The sequence below is a fragment of the Macaca fascicularis genome, chromosome 7 (genome assembly GCF_037993035.2).
Source record: "Macaca fascicularis isolate 582-1 chromosome 7, T2T-MFA8v1.1".
In the NCBI taxonomy this organism is placed as follows: domain Eukaryota; kingdom Metazoa; phylum Chordata; class Mammalia; order Primates; family Cercopithecidae; genus Macaca; species Macaca fascicularis.
This window is the reverse complement of record NC_088381.1, coordinates 123,443,209-123,467,264: the sequence shown is the minus strand read 5'-3', so window position 1 is coordinate 123,467,264 and position 24,056 is coordinate 123,443,209. Positions and strand designations below refer to the sequence as shown.

Sequence of the window (24,056 nt, the reverse complement as noted above, 5' to 3'; positions counted from 1 at the left end):
CTGAGGTGGGAGGACAGCTTAAGCCCCGGAGGTTGAAGCTGCAGTAAGCCAAGATCGCACTATTCACTCAAGCCTAAGCAACAGAGCAAGACCCTGTCAAAAGAAAAGAAAGAAAAGAAAAGAAAAGAAAAAGAAAGAAAGAGAGAGAGAGAGACAGAAAGAGAAAGGAAAGAAAGAGGAAAAAGAAAAAGAAAAGGGAAGGAAAAGAAGGGAAGGAAGGAAGAGAAAATCCTTCCCCATCACCATAATTCCCAGCATCCCACATACATTTCCTTACATATTGACAAAGTACTCTTAGTTCCTTTTCTACCAATCATTCCTCAACTAATTGCAACCTGATTTTTATCTCTTTCATTCCATGAAAGGATTAACTCAGATCCCCCAGTGTCCCAAATGCCATATTCTACAAATACCCATTAATCCTTATTTGACTACTCTGGCATTTTATACTTCTGGTCTCTACCCCTTTCTTAAAATTCTCTCCTCTCTATTTTGTTCAGTAAAATATGGCAGTGACAAAAAGACAAATATTGTATAATTTCACTTATATGACATTCCCAGAGTAGTCAAATTCATAAAGACAGAAAGCAGAAGGGTAATTGTCGAGATATGCGGGAAGGTGGAGGGACAGGGGAAAACAGGGAGGCAGGTAGAATGGGGAATTAGTGTATAATGCGTACAGAGTTTCATTTAGAGAAGATGAAGAGTTCTGGACTTGGCTAGTGGTGATGATTATATGAGAATGTGAATGTACTTACCACCACACGACTATACACTTAAAAGTTGTTAAAATGGTAAATTTCATGCTATATGTAATTTGCCACAATAAAAATAAAATAAATTATCTCCTATCAGCTCCCATGATAATTCTCTTCTTACACTTGAAATATTCCTTTGCAGTATCCTTTGGGAACTGCTTCTACTGAATGCTGCTAGTTTTCAGGGTTGGGGCTTCAATTGAAATACTTTCCTTGGATAAGCTATCTACCCCCATGCCTTCTACTACCTTCATGCTTAAGGCTTCTGAATCTACTTTTCTACACTTACATACCCTACTGCATCCTGAGTTGCTCTAGTAGATGGCCCCACAGGTACTGGAAACACAAACTGGGGGTGTTCTCCATTCACATCTAGTCTCTCTCCAGTATTACCCATTTTAGTGCTACCAACCATCTGCCAAGCACAAGTTGGCAAACTTTTTCTGCGAAGGGCCAGGTCGTAAAAACTTTAGGCCTTATAGGCCATATGGACTCTGGTACAACTATTCAAGTCTGCTACTGCAGCATGAAAGCCAGTCATAAACATATTATGAATGAGTTAATGAATGTAGCTACATGTAAAAACACTTTATGAATACTGAGACTTGACTTTTTTTACATTTTTACATTTCTCAAAATATTATTCTATTTCCCAACCATTTAAAATGTAAAAACTATTCTTGGTTCATGGGCATAAGAAAAGGAAGTGAGCTACATGTGGCTCACAGGTTGCAGTCTGCCAACCCCAACCTAACTTAGAACTTGGGAGATCAGCTTTAATCCTGTCTCCTCCTTTATCTGCCACACTTCTATATAGTGAGGTTATTCGTGTCATTCTTACTTTGCATACTTCTCAACTTTGTTTCTTCTGTCACTACCATAGTTCAGGCCTACATCTTCATTTTAGAAAACTACAATAACCTCTTAACTAGTCTGTTGGCATCAAATACCGCCCCATGAAATCTGTTCTTGCTAGCTCTGCCAAAAAATCTTTCTAAAACAGAAATATGACCATGTAACTAAACTGCTTGAAAATCTTCAACAATGGCTAACCTAAGAAGTCCTAGCTCCCTGGCACGATATCCAAAGCCCATCATGATCTAGCCACTGCCATCTTTTCAGCTCTGTTCCCTACCACTCTCTACACCTCACATTGTATGGTTCAACAATACACTGTACTCTTGCAGCTCTGTGCCTTTACATGATATCCTGCCAATGAGAAATGAGACTCCATTATCTGCTTGATGAAGCGATTCAATGCTCAGGCACTGCCTCCTCTGTAAAGCCTTTCCTCCAGCATAAGCAGTAGTTGCTTTAGCTTCTATATTTCCTCTATACTTTCTCTATCTCCTACATAAATCACTTTTTTTTTTTTACTGGCTTACATGTCCTTTTTCCCAACTAAAACATGTAGTGTTTACCCTTACTATGTCTTGATCCTAGCTGACATGCAAATATTTAAAATCCAATATAACCAGGCCGAGCGTGGTGGCTCATGCCTGTAATTTCAGCACTTTGTGAAGCCAAGGCGGGTGGATCATTTGAGGTCAGGAGTTCGAGACCAGTCTGGCCAATTTTGTGAAACCCCATCTCTACTAAAAATGCAAAAATTAGCTGGGTGTGGTAGCACACGCCTGTAATTCCAGCTACTCGGGAGGCTGAGGCAGGAGAATCACTTGAACTTGGGCAGCAGAGGACACACTGAGCCAAGATCGCACCACTGCACTCCAGCCTGGGCGAGACCGTGAGACTCTGTCTCAAAAAAAAAAAAAAAAAAAAAAAAAAAAATCCAATATAACCTCCTACAAGTTAAGACACACAAACTACTTAATGGTACATACGAGTCCTTTCAAATAAAACAAACTGTTTACAGTTGCACACATCACCACGCCATTTCTCAAGGCTTTTCCACTGTACCTATCAACTCCCTTTCCCTGGAATCTCCCTCCCCCGCCACCCACCCAAAAAACCTAACTAGTACTTACCCAAACTTTAAAAATTTCTGGCATTACATGCTTTAAGTGGTCTACCTTAGAATTCCTACACTGGTTTAGACATATCTAGACCACTACTCTAAATCTTTTATAATGACCTATTTGTGTCTACAGCTAACACACGACTACCTTGAAAATGCACTATTCATCTCCGTAGCCCTACTACCTAGCATAATGCCTAGCATAACAGATATATGATAAATGTTAGCAAAATGAAGCAATCAAAGGTGAGAAATGATATCTGATTTTAGCTTTCCACCTTTAATTCTTACCACATCATTTAGAAAGTGAAGTTCATAACTGCTGATATTTACAGGTCCTAAGTGGTTTTAGTAAAATAGTCAAAGTTGGATATTTATAAGATGTATGGGTTTGTTGGGTTTTTTTCTTTTAATTTCTTGTAGAGATGAGGTCTCTCTTTGTTGCCCAGGCTGGTCTAAAACACCTGGCCTCAAGGGGTCCTCCCACTTCAGCCTCCCAATGTGCTAGGATTACAGGCATGAGCCACTGCATCGGGCTCTGAAGTTTAAAGTGCTATTTTATGATCAATACTAACTTCTACCAGCAATTAATGTTAATGAAGCAAACACATAATGAAAAGAATAATCTCGGTTTCAAATTCAGTATTAAACTTCTGTGTATGTACCTAACAGAATATCTCAATTCCAAGCTCCAAATCATACAATAAAATTAAATAGATTAAATAGATTACAATACCGCTTCCATTTTTAGACTTCTTCTGCCCTGGTTTCTTCTTTGAGGCAGCTGCTTCAGAGGGAGGGGTGGGCTGTTTAGTAACTGGGACAGGTTCTACTTTTTTGCCAGGAATCTTTGATGCATCACTTTCTTTGATGACCTGCTCTTCAAGTACAGGCTTTTGTTTCTTTTCCTTCTTTTTTCTTTCCCTAACACTACTTGAAGTTTCAACCACATTCAATGGAACAGGTACAACTTGATCATCTTCTACTGCCAAAGCATCTGATAATTTAAAGTCTCGAGGTACACTCTCAGAATCAGATTCATGGAGGTTTCCATTCTGGATTTCTTTCTTTTTATTCTTTTTCTTTTCTGCTTTCTTTTTATCTGTTTTGGTAGGAATAAGCTTTTGTTCTCTTTTCTGTTTTGCAAGAACTTCATCATATAATGTTTCTTTCATGAAAAGCCAGAAGAAGAGGAAAATTACTGTAATAACTATTGAAGGAATAAGAACAATAAAATATGCTGACTCATAAAACTCCATGGTACTTTTGTCAATGTGATCCTATAAAACCTAAATAGGGAAGAAGGTAGGGACAAAAAAAAGAACCTGTCAGTCTCATAAAAATTAAAGTCAAAACTGCTGCTCTTTCAAGTGGCATTTCAAATCTAACCTGACCTATAAATCTAAACAGGTTAGTTCTTTAAATCACATTTCTTGATTTATTTGCCAACAATTCATACATACTATGAAAAATAAGACTAGTGGTAACTAGAAAGAGTAGAACACATCCTTCCATTTCTAAATCATGTGAAAATATCCTAATTGAAGAGAAAAATTTTAAATATTCATTACTTTCTTTTCCCCAAATATCCACTTTTGGTATTTTATTAGTAGTTAATTTTTTTTGTTTATTGTACAGTGTTGATAACTACATGTGAAAATAAAGAGGCACTATTACCAACTCAATGGACATTCATTAAAAGTGTCATATTCTGAAATGCACACACACACAAAAAGAGGTGGTTTATTTACAGATTAAGACCAGTCACAAACTGCTTGCATCTTTACACCAGTGACTATCAGCCTCATGATGCGGTGGGATCTATCAAGGATATAAAAATCTAATATAATCAAAATCCAAATGTTAGGATGTGGCATTTGGCATTAAAATAAATTACAGACCAGGCGCAGTGGCTCACGCCTGAATCCCACCACTTTGGGAGGCTGAGGCGGATGGATCACTTGAGCCTAAGGAGTTCCAGTCCACCCTGGGCAACATGGTGAAACCCTGTCTCTACAAAAAACAAACAAACAAAAAAAAAAACACCAAGAAAATTAGCTGGGCATAGTTAAAACGAGCCTGTAGTCCCAGCTACTTGGAGGCTGAGGTGGGAGGATCACTTGAGCCTTGGAAGTCAAGGCTTCAGTGAGCTGTGACTCTGCCACTGCACTCCCGCCTGGGCAACAGAGCAAGGCCCTGTCCCAAAAAAATAAAGTAGTGAAATAAATTACAAGTTGGGAACTTATCTCAATTTTTTAAAGGCACCCCATACTGCACAAAACAAGTTATACAGCAAAAGCGAGGCTGCCATCAACATCCTACCTAAATTGCTAAATAAAAGGCTTTGCCTCATCAATAGGACATAGGCCCTACTTTTAGATTGACTCAGTAAGTACGGCGGCAGGGAGGAAAGATGTAACTTGACTACCAACATCTGCCTTGAATACAGACATTATATCACTTACGTGAAGGGTAGTTTCCCCTAAAAGTAAATCTCAAAGTAAAAATGATTCTGATGTTGAGATTCTACATACTGATGCTCCTTATGAACATGCATAAGCCACATAAAAGTGACTTGTATTCTTATGTCATCTCAAGTGTGTTGTAGAAAAAGACAAGGTATATAATACAGATATAATTAAACATCAGGACATGTTTAGGATAAAGCAAATTAAAGTTAATTTCTGCACTTTTAATGTAAAAATAAATCTAAGAATGTTTAAAATTTTCAAATTATTGATTTGGAGAATCTTGATACGTAATGATTAGATAAAGAAATTAATTCTACCTAAACAGGGGACTTACTCTAAGAATTATTTTACACCTAAGAAAACATCTGATTTTAAATTGGACAAATGTGAGTTTATTGAATATAAGACTTTGCCAGAACTATAACAACACGGGTTTGAACTGCACTGGTCCACTTACACATGGATTTTTTTTTTTAACCAATTGTTACTGAAAATACGGTATTCACTGGACATGAAATCTAAGTATATGGAGGGCCAACTTTGTATACCTGGGTTCCACAGGGACTATTCCAAGACTTCGAGCGTGCTTAGATTTAGATATATGCAGGGGTCCTGAAGCCAATCTCCCGCATATGCCAAGGAATGACTGTCGTTTGTTCCACAGACATGTTATTAATCTATATGACTGAAGTAACATTTCATACTTCCATAACCAATTTTTAAATAGTATTAGTTAAACCCTAGATTTACTAAGACAAAGTTTTAACACGTTAAGGGGGAAAAGGAATCATGTGCTAACAAAATACTAAAAGAAACTCCATACAGAATTGTTTCCCTGATAATTCAAATTAACATGAACTGTCCAGGTTTTAAAATTAGACATATTTTATTGTGCCTGCGTTAAGTGTGATTCGTCACCCAGGAATGCTTTTAAAGAGCCCAGAATTTTCTTTTCAAACATAACATCCACAGAATACACAGCCTATTCAACATAAGCTGGGAAGCCAAGGGAGAAAAAGCACAAAACAATGAGTTGGAATGCTTCAAATTTTTGTTTTGGTGAGGAAGAGGCGCTGAGGCACTTAGCAGCAATAACAGAAGCTGAAAAAAGGGGCAAAAGTCAAAAAGGCCTAATGAATAAGCTGCAGCCCTGTACAAACCTAGGTCTTAGGAAAGCAGAAATTATGATCAAGCACAGCAAATTCACCTGTATAGAAAGAAAAAGTAGCAAATGTTCAAGGAGAAGAGAGGCTACGAGACCACAAGAATTCTGAAACACCGATTCTTCAAACGTTTTAATGATTTTCTAGTTTCCTTTTCCAGGTCCCATATATAGGCCTGAAGGAATCAAGCTTTCTATCTCTGAATTTTCATGGGAGTCCCTCTTCACGCAATTCAATTCACCTTCACTTGAGCTCACGTGAGACTCACTATGCATTTAGAGGAACCTACATAGACACAAAGAGATTAAGAATCAAGAAAATGTTTGCTACAGCCATAAAAAGGAATGAGATCATGTCTTTTGCAGGGACATGGAAGAAGCTGGAAGCCATCATCCTCAGCAGACTAACACAGGAACAGAACACCAAACAATGCATGTTCACACTCATAAGTGGGAGTTGAACACTGAGAACATATGGACCCAGAGAGGGGAACAACACACACCAGGGCCTGTTGGGGGGTGGGGGTTGAGGGGAGGGAACTTAGAGGATGGGTCATAGGTGCAGCAAACCACCATGACATACATATACCTACGTAATAAACATGCACGTTCTCCACGTATATCCTGCTTTTTTTTTTTTTTAGAAGAATAAAAAAGAAGAAAATGTTTGCATTCCTTTAACCCAATAATCCCAATTCTTTATCCTTAGGAATTTATTTGCAAGAAAAAAAACATATAGAAAGATGTTCACGGCCGGGCGCGGTGGCTCAAGCCTGTAATCCCAGCACTTTGGGAGGCCGAGTCGGGCGGATCACGAGGTCAGGAGATCGAGACCATCCTGGCTAACATGGTGAAACCCCGTCTCTACTAAAAAATACAAAAAACTAGCCGAGCGAGGTGGCGGGCGCCTGTAGTCCCAGCTACTCGGGAGGCTGAGGCAGGAGAATGGCGTGAACCCGGGAGAGGGAGCTTGCAGTGAGCTGAGATCCGGCCACTGCACTCCAGCCTGGGCGACAGAGCGAGACTCCGTCTCAAAAAAAAAAAAAAAAGAAAGATGTTCACAGGCCAGGTGCGGTGGCTCACACCTGTAATCCCAGCACTTTGGGAGGCCAATGCGGGCGGATTACTTGAGGTCAGGAGTTTGAGACTAGCCTGATCAACATGGTGAAACCCCATCTCTACTAAAAGTATAAAAATCAGCCGGGCATGGTGGTACGCGCCTGTAATCCCAGCTACTCAGGAGGCTGACGCAAAAGAATCACCTGAACCCAGGAGGGAGAGGTTGCAGTGACAGTGAGCCGAGATCGCGCCACTGCACTCCAGCCTGGGCGACAGGGCAAGACTCTGTCTCCAAAAAAATTTAAAAAAGGTTCACGGCAACATTACATAAAAACTGAAAAAAGAAAACGTTCAACATCAGAATGTTTTCAACCAGCAAATATCAACTCAAAGTATAGGTATTAAACCATGAACCTAAAACTTCAATTCAATGCTGCTAAAAAGTCAAAATCATATGTATTTATATGATCGAAACATTTTATATGTGCAAGTTCAGTAACTAAGGAGTTGTGCCAAAATCATGGGTACAGTCTCATTTGCCTTAATACTCTAGTTTTAAACTTTGTTTATGAGAAACTCTTAAAATATTATTTTAAAAAGGCAAAACATGAGTGTCTGTTGAATAAATACTACCATACCAATTAATATACCTCAGATTCACATTATACCCACGAGCATCAGAATTACACAAGGAGGAAAAAACAAGAGACAAATAGGAACTGAAAATGAAACAGGAAAATTCAGGGAAGAACAAACACAGAAAGATTTAAAAGCAGGGAGGCAAAATTGAAAAATAAAAGGAAAGAGGCTGAGAAAACGTTAATTTAGCTCTGGGTGATAAGAACCAGGTCATTAAAATTTTTTAAGTCCACAGTATGCAATTCAATACATGTTTGTTGAGTTGAAAAATGGAGACATGTAGACACTTATGCTGTTCTTTCACACATGGAAGAAATCATTAACACTGTTGATTTTTGCTAACTCACAACCTGAGTTACTACAAAAAAATTATAATATTTTTACACTTTTTTTTAAAGAAATGGGGTCTCTATATATACACTGCTCAGGCTGGACCACATTGGCTATTCACAATCCCTATGATAGTGCACTGCAGCATCAAACTATAGAGGTCTTCCCACTTCAGCCTCCCAAGTGGTTGCAACTACACTACAGGCATGTACCACCTAGCCTGGCTAACCCTTTGTAGTATTAGTTACGTCTTTAACCTCATCACACGTAAGTCATAATAGATTCCAATCTGAATGCAATAAACAGCCAGTGGTGGTAAATAGGGTTTCTCTGTCAAGAGAACCAGGAGAGAAATATCCATGGAATGATAGGAAAGTAAGTCCAACTATTTTAAAACCACATTCCACACCATTGTCTTTTATCTTTTACTTGGACATAAATCTTTCAAGAAACTGATAAAGATACTGACCCTCTTTCTCAAAGAAAAAAAAGTATCCACACTCACTAAGTTTTACATATAATCTCCAGAAGGTTTCTGGATTCCCTGAAGAATATGCCCGGGCCCCAAGTTTAAAATCCTGCTCTACAATGAGAGTTTTCATTCCTGCCCTATCTTAAAAGAACTACAAAAATAATTATAAGTTAACATGCATGATATGTAAGTTGTGTTTCATCAGAGTACGTATTACAAATACTAATCAAATAGTTTTAAAATTCTATTTACTTGCCCTCCTATAACTTACATTTGTTCATATAAAAACTGAGACACATCACTGAGTTAAATTCTATAAATTTCTCAGAAGGTACAATGACCCATTTATATTAATATAACAAAGAGGTGAAACCTAAAATTTTTTTTTTTTTTTTGAGACGGAGTCTCGCTCTGTCACCCAGGCTGGAGTGCAGTGGCCGGATCTCAGCTCACTGCAAGCTCTGCCTCCCAGGTTTACGCCATTCTCCTGCCTCAGCCTCCCAAGTAGCTGGGACTACAGGCGCCTGCCACCTCGCCCGGCTAGTTTTTTGTATTTTTTTAGTAGAGACAGGGTTTCACCTTGTTAGCCAGTATGGTCTCGATCTCCTGACCTCGTGATCCGCCCCTCTCGGCCTCCCAAAGTGCTGGGATTACAGGCTTGAGCCACCACGCCCTAAAATTTTAAGTGATACAAAAATCTGGTGGCAATTATTAGAATTTCAATAGAACTGCTTAACCAAAAAGGATAATATATTTATGTATATACAAGACAGACCACACTGTTTATATAATAAAACCATGAAACTGTTTCAGTGTGGGACATGTGAAGAAACATCATACGACCATTTAAAATAATTAAGACTGTAATGCAGCAAAATACATTACATAGAAGAAAGATTAAAATTTTTGTGTTGAGTATTATATACACTCATAGATGATACCTAAAAAATGAGAATCATTACATTTTTTTGAAGGGAGATTATTACAAACATTTTACTGTTTTAATTGTTCAACTTTTAAAATTTCACATTAAAACAATAACCAATCTAAATGCACAGTACTAAACTTCAACAGCTTAAATAAGAATTATTTAACATAAAATTATTCATAAAAATAAAATTAAGAATTTTTCAACATAAAAATAAGAATTATTCATATTATGAGAAAAAAACTGAGGCAGTTTGATAAGTATACTATTAAATTTCAAGTAATACAACAATTTTGAATTTTATTTTCTTACTATAGGGTTTCACTTGCTCTTGCTTCTGCTATCCTTTTCTTCACATTAAAAACATTGAAAGCAAATGACACAAAAAAAATTTTATCAATATTTCTGTCCTTCAATTGACACAATTTTATCAGTTAGGGTGACTCAAAAAAACCATTAGCAAAAACTTAACAAATCAAATTCAAGACTGAAATCTGAACACAGTGAAAGTATTTTTCCACCAAAAAACATACAAAGCAAGCAGACACATTTGAAAAAAAACAAAAGCAGTAAGTTGAGGGAAAGGTAATTTTCAACATAGGAATGCAAAATTCCATAAAAGTTCCGGTATAAATCAATGGACAACTAAACGAATACACCCTTAAGATATACAGGCTCCCAGAGCAGCCTATAAGAGCTTGATTTCGTTATTTGAATACAGTTAAAATATGACAGAAGTAGCTGAGAGGCCTAAGCTGAAAGCTATTATTATAGGTTATCTGTAAAAATAATGTTCATAGGTTAAAAAAAAAACAACAACAAAAAAAGCTATCTGTAATCTGATCACACTGAATCTAAATACTTGGCATTCCAAACGTGCCACTCTTCATACCATGTTTACCTTTCTTTAAACCCACAATACTATCTCATGTTTTTTTAAACAGACGTTAATCTTTTTTTAAGAAAAATGATTTATGGTTAAGTTCTCTACAGTAATAAAAAGTTTACTATTGGTAGCCAAGTATCATTTAATTAAATTTCCATTCCGCAAAAGGTTTAGCTACAATGAACTCCTCCTGCTACAATTAAATATTAGGCATCATGTAGTTGATAACCTTCGAATATAGTATGCGTGTTATATTGCAGATACATCCTGAGCAAAAGTAAATTATTTTAAGATTAGTGAATAGCAATATAATGAAGCAGTAAAATGGAAGGCAAGAGTCTTGACTTTTAGTTCCAATTCGGCCTTCACTCAGTCTTACTTAAAAATTTTAACCATGAGTTTCTTCTCACATGGCTTTAGGGTCCAAACTACTTGCATGATCTTGGATATGCCAAGATCCAAGTGGCCCCCAGTTGGTGGTGCCCAGAGTAGCCATGGTAGAAGCAAATGCATAACCTCTTCCGTGGAATCCTTCCCCAAGTCAGGCTCCTTAAGGTTTTTAAAAATTATTATCCAGATATGAGCCCACAAAAAAATAACAGAACATGTGACAAGCCATCATGAACAAGAGGCAGAAGAAACAAGCTAAAGAATTAGATCCCCAACTGCACTCCAGCCTGGGAGACAGAGCAATACTCCATCTCAAATAAATAAATAAAATAAACACATAAATAAAACCAAATGGATAGGTTAAAAATAGTTGCAAAGAGATCAATTAAAATGACTTTCAATAGTTTAAGTAGATCTGATGACAGTAAATCAATTTCAACACAGAAATACTTGGGTGGAACAACTAACAAGAAAACTCAACTATTTGAAAGTGAGTGAGGACTCTAGTAAGACAATTCCCACATGTCATGCTTGGAAGGTTCCATAAAAGAGAAAAACCCCTTGCCAAGATTAAGAATACAGGAATACGTTCCTATCTGGGAGTTGTAGATCAGATTTTGAAGAAAATATGGGACCACCAGCTAGAAAAGATCAGCAGTCAACCAAGTGGGAAAAATCAGCAGGAGGAGGCTACTATGGATTCTAAATCAGGCAATCAGAGGAACCACTTTCTAAAGTTCCATTTAAAGCACCTCACCTCATCCCTGCAATCAAATCTAAAAATCTTTGCCTTGTCCTTTGTATGAAATCTCCACCTAACCTTCAAAACCCAGCTTAAATCAAACCTATGAATATGTAATTTCAACTCTCTTCCACAATAGTCTTTATTATTCATTTGTTATTTAGCACTGACCATATGTCAGGACTGCTCTAGGACATTCTGAGTAGACAGCAGTAAAAGGGCCACAAACCCTGCACTTACAGAGCTAACATTCTACTAAGTGGTAAGACGGACCAACAATTAGTATGCAGTATATGAAAGGGCAATAAGTAGCAAGAATAGTGATAAGCAGGGAAGAGAAATAGGGAGAACAGGAAGATGTGGACAGCGGTTAAATTTTATTTATTTATTTTTTTTTAATTATTTAGAGACAGGGTTTTGCCATGTTGCCCAGGCTGGTCTGAAACTCCCAATGGTTAAAATTTAGAGTAGAATGGTCAGAGATGATTTCATTTTTAAAAAATGACATCTCAATAAAGACCTGAAATAAGTGAAAGATAGAGCCATGTTGCTATCTGTATCTAAGTGAAGAGCAAAATACGGTGAATGAGAGAAGAGCAAGCACAAAGACCATGAGACAGTAACATACCTGCTATATATGAGCAAGAGCAGTAAGGACAACATGGTTGAGGCAGAATGAACAGAAGGATAAACTGATGAGGTCAAAGAGAATTTGAAAGGGAGAGGGGATGTGGTTAACAATTCATGTTGTTTCTTACAGGAAAAGGATTGTGGCTAACGCTCTCAGTAATATGGGAAAACTACTGGAGGGGTGTGACTAGGGAAGGGTGTAGGGAGAAAGTGAAATCAGGGAAAACTGTTAGGTGACAACTGAAATAATTTAGAGATGATGGTAGCAGGTGAGGTGGTCAAAATTTAGATACTTTATAAAGGTAGAGCCAAGATGATTTGCTGATGGACTGGATATAGGGTATGAGAGAATAAACAAAGCCAAAGGCAATTCCAAAGCTTTTAGACTAGGCCAAAAACAAAGGAGCTGCCCTTTACTGAGATAGGGGAAATGTGGCAGGGACATGGTTAAGGTTGAAGATAAGGAGTTAGGTTTTAGGTAAGTGGAAATGTCCAGTAGACAGCTAAATAATAAGAGTTGTCACGTGAGAAGTGAAGGCTAGGGATATAAATTTGGAAGTATTCAGCAAATGGACTATACTTAATGCCATAAACTTGGATAAAATCCCAAACAAATGGGTATAGATAGAGACCAGGTCTCAAGACTGAAGCACTGAAATTCAACAACAGGAAGATGAAGAACTCTCAAGGGAGAGAGGAGAGGTAGAAAGAAAACCAGGAGTGTGCTGTCCTGGACACCAGATGAATACAGTCTATTAAGGAGGAGAGATGGATCAATTTTGTCAAATGGGGTTGGTAAGTAAAACACAATGAAAACTAGTAATTGACTTCTGAATTTAGCAACATAGACATTACTGGTGACTTTGACCAAAGCAGTAGAGTAGTGGTGATCAAAACCTGATTGAAACGAATTTAAAAGTTAAAAGAACTCTAGCAAGTGTGGACAACTCTTTGAAGCAGCCTTCCTGTGAAAGGATGCAGAGAAATAAGATGGAACTTGGAGGAGAATATGAGGTTAAGAGTTTGGTTTTTAAAGATGGGAGAAACTACAGCATGATAATATGCTGACAAAAAAACGATTCACTAAAAAGGGAAAGACTAATGATGCAGGAGGGAGAGACAATGTTTTCAAATAGCAAGAAAGGACAGAATTTGGACAAGTAGATAAGAGTGATTGGCCTTAAATAGTACCACAGACAGTTCATCTGTAGGAACACAGAGAAGGAAGAATACAAAAGCACAGACCCAAGACAGGAAAGGAGGTAGATGGTATAGACGTTTGTGAAAATTCTGTTCCTAATGCTACGATTCTCTTTATGAAATGAGAAGCAAAGTCATAAGCAGAGAATAAGTGTAAAAAAGATGGTGGCCAGGCACGGTGGCTCACGCCTGTAATTCTAGCACACTGGGAGGCCAAGGAGAAAGGATTGCTTGAGCCCAGAGTTCAAGACCATCCTGGGCAACATAGCAGAACTCTGTCTCTACAAACAATAAAAAATTAGCTAGACGTAGTGGCATGCACCTGTAGTCCCAGCTGCTCGAGAGAACAACGCAGAAAGATCACTTGAGCACAGGAGCTCAAGGCTACAGTAAGTCATGATTTCACCTCTGCGCTCTAGCCTGGGTGACAGAGGGAGACCCTGTCTCAAAAAACAAAAACACAAAAAAAAAAAAAAAAAAACAGTATTGAAGGTCTTATAAAACACATTACAATTATTGTTGTAGTTTTCATTCTTTGTAAGTTGCACTCGTTTTAATTTTCCACTTAGGTTTTTGAATGCAGGGTATTTAACAGTGTTCACAAATAAATTTGCTGACTTTAAATGAATTTATAATCTCACTGAGAAAGGAAGTATATAGTATCTACAAAACTAACCAGAGCAAAAAGCCTAACTTGAGCCTCCATGTGATTCTACTCTTCCAGCTCAAGTACCATGTCCACAGCTAGTTCTCCTCCTAAAATTCCAGAGCACTTATTCTCTATTTACATACACATGCACAGAATTCTATGAGACAGTAAACGGTTTCAACTAATATAGCAAGGCAGCAACATACTGCAGTATGATAAAGATAAGAAAATAATAATTGAATTCAAAATCTAAAACGAACCCAAATACATACAAAAATTCAGTTTACTCTAAGTTATTTCCAATCAGTAGAAGGCTGTATCATTCAAATCAACTAAAAACATCCAAATAAAGTTTCAAACATAAGAAAAAATATAAAGCACTTGAGGGCTGGGCGTGGTGGCTCACACCTATAATCCCAGCACCTTCAGAGGCCACAGCAGGTGGATCACTTGAGGCAGGAGTTTAAGACCAGCCTGGCCAACATGATAAAACCCTGTCTCTACCAAACATACAAAACTTAGCTGAGTGTGGTGGTACACACCTACAATCCCAGCTACTCAGGAGGCTGAGGCAATGACAGTCACTCGAATCCAGGAGGCAAAGGGTTGCAGTAAGCCAAGGTCACACCACTGCACTCCAGCCTGCGTGACAGAGCAAAAATCTATCTGAAAAAAAGAAAAAATATAAAGTACTTGAAAACACAAGAAAATAGATAGGCTCATTTTACATAGTTCTATATGTTTAAATTTTTGTAAGCATATTCCATTTGCAGTAAGAATTTTTAAAAATAAATGATTCTACTAATCGATTTAAAAAAACAAAAAACTCAATGAGAAAAATAGACAAAGCATTAACCATTTCCTGAAATGGCCATCAAAATGCAAAAACTCATTTAAATTCCTATTGTCCTAGTCAGTCACTACACCAAAAGTATAATGGCCCCGGAGTGCACAACACAATTAAACAATTATCTTTTAAAATAAGAGGAAAAACATTCGAAGTAAGCAAAAGACACAACAATCCAGGAAATCCAAACACTGAATTCCTCAGCATGGGAATCCCATTTACAGTATCTTTTCTAAGATTAACTCTACAGACCACACTAAAATTTCAAAGCTGTGGTACAATTTCTCCTTTTAAACTGCAAGGCAGTTATTTCTATGACTCACATCTTATTAACACACCCCTTACTTCAGCAATATCCATTCTAAAGTACTGCTACCCCAATCTGAAATGAATACAACTAATGCCAGAAATGAGTAACGAAATTTAATTTCTCCATTAGGTATCATGTCACAACAAATGAGACTTCTATTTTTTAATCAAACTTTTTCCCCTTTAATGAGAATAGATCAATCCATTTGAACAGCTTTCTCAAGAAACTGAAAAGGAATTGCATAGATGATAGCTGCTGAAAGTATCTTTCAGACTTTTGCTTACTCATCATGCCCAAACCAGCCCATTTTCTCAGGAAAAGGCACTGCTCATTTTAAAACAATTCCATAGGAAATAATCTGGTTAAAAGTTTATTCTGTAAAAAAAATCTAATTTATAATTAGATAAACTGAAAGCTTTAATACCAAAAAAATTAATAACTTTTTAAAATAGTCTTTCAAATCAACACATAAAATCAGTTTTCAAAGACAAAAGAACATAAGTCATCAAAACTGTTCAAAAATTAACACTACAACACGAAATTCATACCAATAATGTAACCGTAAAACAGCTACACCATGTACAGAAGCTTTCCTCCCCTTAAAATCTACCATCTTGACCTACTTTTCCTTTCATAAGATTCCTGAGTAAGAAAGGGCCATCTAATCCAACTAGTCACTCAGAGATTAGACCCAGCTGAAACAGGCAGCCAGCCCATGCTTGAAAAGCAGGGATGAACACCTCCCATAAACCCCCTTTATTTCTTTAGAAAGACAAGTTCTTTTTAGTTTTGATCCAAAATCGCATCACCCTGTAACTTCTCCCAGTGGTCCTATCTCTACCCTAACCTTAACAAATCTGTCCAATCCCACTACCACCAGGTAGTCTTAATAACTGATGCTTAAACTTAACAAAATTAAATTTAAGGTGGATCACCTTAGGTCACTCAACAATGGAAGTACAAAAATGACCAGATGTTTTAGGTATTATGTCTTTTTTGGGGATAAGCAAGAATAATTTATTCATAAAGGATACAATGATGAATGTCCAATAAATCAAATGTGAATTCAAGAATAATTTATTCTTGCTTATCCCCAGAAAAGACATAATACCTAAAACATTTATTCTTGCTTATCCCCAGAAAAGACATAATACCTAAAACATCTCACAAACTAAACATGAAATGTAAATGAGAATATCAAATACTGTCAAAAATGACTCTACCAAAAAAGTTTTGCTTATGAAAACAAGAATTTTTTGGCCGGGCGCGGTGGCTCAAGCCTGTAATCCCAGCACTTTGGGAGGCCGAGACGGGCGGATCATGAGGTCAGGAGATCGAGACCATCCTGGTTAACACGGTGAAACCCCGTCTCTACTAAAAAATACAAAAAACTAGCCGGCCGAGGTGGCGGACGCCTGTAGTCCCAGCTACTCGGGAGGTGGAGGCAGGAGAATGGCGTCAACCCGGGAGGCGGAGCTTGCAGTGAGCTGAGATCCAGCCACTGCACTCCAGCCTGGGTGACAGCGCGAGACTCCGTCTCAAAAAAAAAAAAAAAAAAGAAAACAAGAATTTTTAAACCTTGTCCAAGAACACCCAATTAAAGGCAAAATAGCCCAAATACAAACAAAAAGTTCAGTATATTATCACAGTGCCATTTCAAATCAGTAAGTTGAAAAAAAATAGATTTAATAAGTAGTGTTGGCACAAATGCGAAAAAGACACAAGAGAAAGCTTGTTTGCTTTTCCAAAACCCAAAAGTCTCCATTAAGATTTTACAATCATAAATTATTATCTACAGTCTCTGCCAATCCAGAACACTCCCCTACTGCCGCTTCCTACCACAAATACTAACATAAAAATGGCTCACAGATCACCTGAGGTCAGCAGTTTGAGAACAGCCTCGCCAACATGGTAAAACCCCATCTCTACTAAAAATACAAAAAATCAGCCGGGCGTGGTGGCGGGAGCCTGTTAATCCCAGCTACTCCGGAGGCTGAGGCATGAGAATCGCTTTGAACCTGTGCAGCAGAGGTTGGCAGTGAGCCAAGATTGCGCCACTGCACTCCGCCCTGGGTGACAGAGCTAGACTCCGTCTCAATAAAAAGAAAAAAAAAATGGATCAACGGCCACAAAAGCCCTGTGACTCAGGAAAAACTCTTGGGAAGGAAAAATCTCTCTGGAAAAAAACTACCTCTATCCAATCTAGTCTGTACAGTATAGTATTTGCAGATATTCTCCTGTCAAAGGTGAACTTCCAGTCAAAATGAACAAGAGTAGCACATACAGAGAGTAGATCCCAAAAAACTGATAACAGAATGTGAAAGACTATTAAAACAAAAATGTCAGCCATTAGAGTTATAAAAGAAATCAGAAACACAGAAAACACTCATTAAAAAAAAGAAAAATTAGAACTTGAACTTTATAAATTATGTGTATGCATACATATGCACACACAGACATACAAACACCCCCAGAAATTAAAAGCCAAATGGCCTGATAACTATATAAAGCTGAATTATCAAACAAGACAGACTTGATTAAAAAACTGACAATGTACCACAAAAAATTATACATAAGGGAAAATATGAAAGAAAAATTAACAGACATAAAGGATACAATGAGAATGTCCAATGAATCAAATGGGAATTCAAGGAGAGGAAAGAACAAAGAAACAAAGTGGCTGAGAATTTTCAAAAACTGCTGAAAGCTATGAATCTTCCAATTCAGGAAAGGCAACAAAATTTGAACAGAATAAAAGATATTTAAACATATTTGCAGTAACACCGTGTAACTCAAACAAGTCTTGAAAGCAACACAGAAAAGAGTACTGAAGAAGAAATTTAGACTTACATAGTACTTAGCAATAGAAGCCAAAGGATAATGTAATAAAATCTCTATAGAAACAATGACCATTAATTACCACAGAATTCTAGACCCTGCTGAACACTGGAATATTATTAGTTTTCAGAAGCAATAAGTCTGTCAGCTATGCAACAAACAAAACTGATTAACATTAGTAAATAGTAAAAATTCAGACTTTATATGAAATTTACTAATCCAGAATGTAATTTTTTTAATGAATAGTACCTCTTTCCAACCAGAGTATGCCTGACTGAGAAACCAATATTCTTATTCTTTCATTAGGGATTACAGCTGACCTTTGCTTTTCTCTAATAAACTCTTCAGGAATGCACAAAGAAGAGTGCTAGCAAAGAGTTTTCCCTCTCTGGCCCCTCGATTCCAAGCTTCCATGTACAAAGCCATATAAAATTAGGACAAATCTTCACAGATAGTCAAGTACACCAGTTAAATGATGAAAGCCTGAATTTTTTTCTAAACCTTACAATCTATTCTGTAGTCTACATTTTAATTTCTACACTTCTACAACCTACATTTCTCCTTTTTTTTTTTTTTTTTTTTTTTTTGAGATAGGATCTGACTCTGTCACCTAGACTGGAGTGCAGGGGCATGATCTTGGCTCACTGCAACCTCCACCTCCGGGGCTCAAGTGATTCTCTGGCCTCAGCCTCCCAAGTAGCTGGGATTACAGGTGCCCGCTACCATGCCTGGCTAATTTTTTTATTTTTAGTAGAGATAGGGTTTCACCATGTTGGCCAGGCTGTTCTCAATCTCCTGACCCTCAAGTGATCCGCCCACCTCGGCCTCCCAAAGTGCTGGGATTACAGGCATGAGCCACCATGCCGGCCCTTCTACATTTCAATTTTAATGTTCATATTCCACAGGGAAATTCCTATCATTGCTATTTAAGAAAAAGCAAAGAGATTCAACATCTACACAAACAGCAAAATCGTCAATAAACAGCAAAATCTTACAATCTAAAAACAAGTACAAACGAAGAATCCGATAAAATTAAGAAATGTTCTGATTCTGATTCACTGAAATAAAGAGGCATTTGCTTTAATACATTCACAATCTTATGTATTTATCATTCTCTGAAATTGTACCTTAAGAACTATGGCTTAAGAAAACATTCACTGAAGATTTTTACTCACTTCTTATACAAAGTTTAGTTTATACTACTCAAAAAGTATAAGTCAAATGAGTAACTCTCCTTTTCAAATATATGTTCTCCCATCTATCTGGGAGCCCAACACAGAGTCCAACGCAGTGTTGTCAAATATTTAATAACTTTATATAGGTGGTCCTTGTGAGTTCTTCCCTTTGGATTTTTTTTCAAAATAATCCTTCATATATACAGTATATACTAATTCTATTTGTGTTCACTGGTACTCTGAAACACAAAATCGAGGATGTTTTATCATGATATGGTCTTCATTATAATGCTCTATTCTTGAAGCTGCCAAGAGTCTATGACAGAAAAAACATCAGAAAGTACAGACATAATTACCTTGAATTGGAAATAAGTGTAGCTCTCATATATTAACAAAGTTTAAGTCTACAGTGGCAAAAAAAAAAAAAAAAAAAAAGTTTGTCAAAAAAAGAAAAAAAGGTTCTACTCTTTTAACATCACTCACAATAATAAGAAACCTAGGCAAAAAATTAGTGAGAGAACAGATCTTACTAAGAACAACCATAGGAAGCTAACTCCAAGAAATAGTCCTTGTGATTTCACCAACTGAAAGTTGGTTTAAGTACGTAAATTACGTAATTAGCATAATTAAAACACAGCATACCATGAACCTTCAAAATTTGTGATCGCAAAGACTGCCTTCCAGACAACAGAAATATGAAGTAAGAGGTTGAAAGGTGATCAGTTATCAGAACCTAAATTACAGCCACAAGTAGAGGCTCCTATCCTATAGTCATCCTTAGAATCCATGTTTACAACACAACCACCTCAACAGCCATGCAAACATAGATGTTGCCTTCAGCAGACACAGCTGCCATGATCCTACATTTCAAGTTCCATGAAAGGCTTCTGCTTTCCTCACTATTAGAAGATGCCTGAAGAAAACTAGCCGGGCGTGGTGGCGGCGCCTGTAGTCCCAGCTACTCGGGAGGCTGAGGCAGGCGAATGGCGGGAACCCGGGGGGCGGAGCTTGCAGTGAGCTGAGATCCGGCCACTGCACTCCAGCCCAGGCGACAGAGCCAGACTCCGTCTCAAAAAAAAAAAAAAAAGAAGATGCCTGAAGAGTCAGGGGAAAAAAAGTAAAAGCTATTAAATATCATGTACTAAATATAGAAAGTAGTCAAATTAAAATTGATGAATTTATTTTAGGTAAATCCAGACAATTGTTACTAAAAAATACAGGCACATCAAAAGCTATCCACTATAAACCATTTTTTTTGTTTTTTGAGACGGAGTCTTGCTCTGTTGCCCAGGCTGGAGTGCAGTGGCGCAATCTCAGCTCACTGAAAGCTCAGCCTCCTGGGTTCATGCCATTCTCCTGCCTCAGCCTTCCGAGTAGCTGGGACTACAGGCGCCCACCACCACACCCGGCTAATTTTTTTGTATTTTTAGTGGAGACGGGGTTTCACCATGTTAGCCAGGATGGTCTCAATCTCCTGACCTCATGATCCGCCCACCTCGGCCTCCTAAAGTGTTGGGATTACAGCCGTGAGTCACCACGCCCGGCCGCCAAACCAGTCACTATTAAAAAAAAAAAAATCACTCCAGTACCTTTTTAAATAAAAGGATTACTAAATCAGGAAAACCCAATACACATTATGGAATGTCTGATTTTGTCAGAACAGTCAATAAACAAGCTATCCTTGGTGACAAGATTGATAAATCCTGAACATGGCTGAATAGTGGCATAAATTGGAGAATATTTAAAAGGTTAAACAATAATATCCCAAAGTTGCCAATTAATGTTTAGAAAGTACCTTAACAATGTACAAAAAAACTCGGTTCTTAGCCTAACCTTACTAACATTTTAATCGATTACTTAAAGATAATCTTGCCAGTTCACAAATGTGGATGAGAACAAAGGGCAAACCAATGAAAGGTTTCAGAAAATAAGATTTGTATTATCCTGTGTTACTCTTTGAGCTACCTGGTTAGAATAGCAGAAATTCTGACAACTAGTTCAGATAAGCTGGAATATCAGTTATTAAGTCTACAAACTTACCCCACATAATCAGCTGTTCATTTAACTGGTTTTCATCAAAATGGCTCTTGAAAATTACCACTTTTCAAGCAATGACCTTTTTTGGTATTAGTGACTGTTTACCTAAGCACACACAAAATAAATATTCTATAGAGTGAAATTTCAACATTTATGATTTCAGGCAAAGACACAATCAATGTTTTATTCAACATAATTATTTCCCGTCAGCGTATATCATATGCAACAGATCTATACTGCACATACAGTATACTGGATGAACCTAGATATGCTTTGTGTATATACGCAGAGCAAGAAAGTCAATGAGCTTCTAGCTCCTACAACTCTGTCTTTTCTGCTTGCGTTCCATTTCTCGTGTTTTAAACAACTTGTGTTTATCTGTTATTGCCCTAGTGGTGCTTTTCTGCGCAGACAACTTAAGTGCAGACTGAATGCAAGACAACTCTGAACTCCAGAACACGTGAATTGGTGAAAAAACACAATATAGAAGAAACAGACTTTCCAAAAAGTGACACCCTACCAACCAGACTACCATCCACCATCAAATTTTCTTTCTCCTTTGGCAAATACAATTAGCCTTCAATATACATTATATTTTATGTATAAAGTGTATTTACTTTCAACTTGTTTATACCTACACAAACTTGTCTTCATTGTTAGATTAATATTTACCTACATGTGAGAACTGTTTGGGATGAAATATTGCATCATAATTCCCTACTAAAATTAATGGAAATATGCTTTCATTTAATAGCTTTTAAATTACCAGCAGGGTTTTCAAGAAAATAAATTCAAAACATTGAATATGTGACTTTCAAGTTGGAGACAACAAGCAAAAATATTTCAGACAACAACGGATCCCAGTCCAAACTCAAAAAACGGAAAAAAAAAAAAAAAAAATCTACTCTGCTTGAGTGGGAATAGCAACTCCAAAACAGAATGAAGAAACACAAGATGAGTAAGATCAAGCAGCAAAAGCAAGAATCGCATTTCAAGACTTAAGGATTCTAACTAATTATTATATCATCATAAATCAGTGTGATGCTAATATCAGATGTGTTCTGTAGAGCTGAATAATATTCAACAAGATTAAAAGACAGATTTGTGCAAAGGAAGGGAAAAGATCACTGAACTAGAGCGCTCAGGATACACTATGAATACTACTCAGGATACACAAGCTGGGATTCAAAAAACAAGTAAGACTAAGATAGAAATGAAGATAAAGACTTCCAATAAGGATCCTCCTACTCCAAATAACTTAATAATGGTGTGAAATACTACTTTTGCACCAACCTTTTGCAAGAATATAAAAGGAAATGATTTAAAAGATACGGCTAAACTCAAAACTAAGATAAACATCATAGTGGGATGAAATGCAATAAAAATTCAAAGTAGCAACCCATATCTTAAGTGGAGTAGAGGGAAGAAGGAACCAGGAAGATGGCTGGATAGTTCAGCTCCTAAAAGTAACAGCAATAAAACAGAACCAGGTTCACTGCCTGATGCCAAGGGGTCAGGATTTGCACAGCTTGTAAAAAGAGGTTTTAAAAAAATAAAAAGGTAAAAAAGGAGAGGGCAAGAGAGGGGAGAAAAACAATGACACTGCAAATCCAGAGCTATAACTTTATAGAAGCTCCAAGCCTGGAGAAAAAAAAAAGATAACAAAACATCCAATGTCATAGCAAATTAAAAATTAATAATTCCTTAATACAAAGCTAGCATTCGTTCACATTCCCCAATTGCTTTGTAAGTATTTTGTTATTCCTTGACTGGTATATTTCTTGTCTCCTTTCACCTACTATACCTATCTCTTCATTTTCAGTTTCTTACAATTCTTAGAACTTTTAGTTGGGGAGGGAAAAAAAAAACAAAAACCAGGCAGCTAGTCCTAGAGAGTTTCCCAGTGTGAATTTTGTTAATAGTACCCTCACAGTGTTTAACAAGTTTTTTTTTTTTGGGGGGGGGGGGGTCTATTTCTGATCAATTCGTAAACTCAAAAACAAGATTAAATATCAGGGTTTTGATTTGAACACAAAAGTCATCAAAATAATGAGTCTGTCCAATGTTAAAACCAGGTTTTTTTTTTAATCCAAAACATAGCAAGAAATTTAATGAGAAAAAACAATCATATAAAAACATGAATTCACGTCAGATGTTTTATGAAATGGTCTGACAAAGATTTTTTAATTTGAACATGTTAAAGGAAGAGATAGAAATTTTCTAAGTAGCAAAAGGGTTGTCAAACAAAAAGAGAATTGAAACCGGTGATTATGAAAAAGCAATTCCAAATCTAAAATATGAAAATTATAGATACTGGCATATAGACTCAACAGATACAACACACTCTAGACAAAATAGAAAAATAAAATGGTAAATTGCTAGACAGTAATGAATTCACCTAGCATGAAGCACAGAGAAGAGAAAAAAATGATAGAACAATCAAAGACACGGGATAAACTAAGACCCCAAGACAGGTCTAACAAGTGAGAAAAGTGAAAATAAAAGAAGCAATATTTAAAGAGGTAAGAATTTTTCAAAATTAAGGATTTGATTCCTCA

The 24,056-nt window shown here is 37.0% G+C and overlaps 1 protein-coding gene across 18 annotated transcripts in view; it reads right to left on the bottom strand.

The window, feature by feature from the left end:
• KTN1 (kinectin 1) overlaps nt 1–24,056 on the bottom strand; it is a 104,777-nt gene that overhangs the window by 68,955 nt on the left and 11,766 nt on the right. For all 18 annotated transcript variants that reach the window (XR_012415813.1, XR_012415814.1, XM_065548831.1 and 15 more), the window contains exon 2: nt 3,470–4,022. Coding sequence is in view for 16 of the 18 variants with exons in the window: in XM_065548831.1 (XP_065404903.1) it covers nt 3,470–3,992 (523 nt within the window). In the remaining 2 variants the exon portion in view is untranslated. The remainder of the gene's footprint in view (nt 1–3,469; nt 4,023–24,056) is intronic.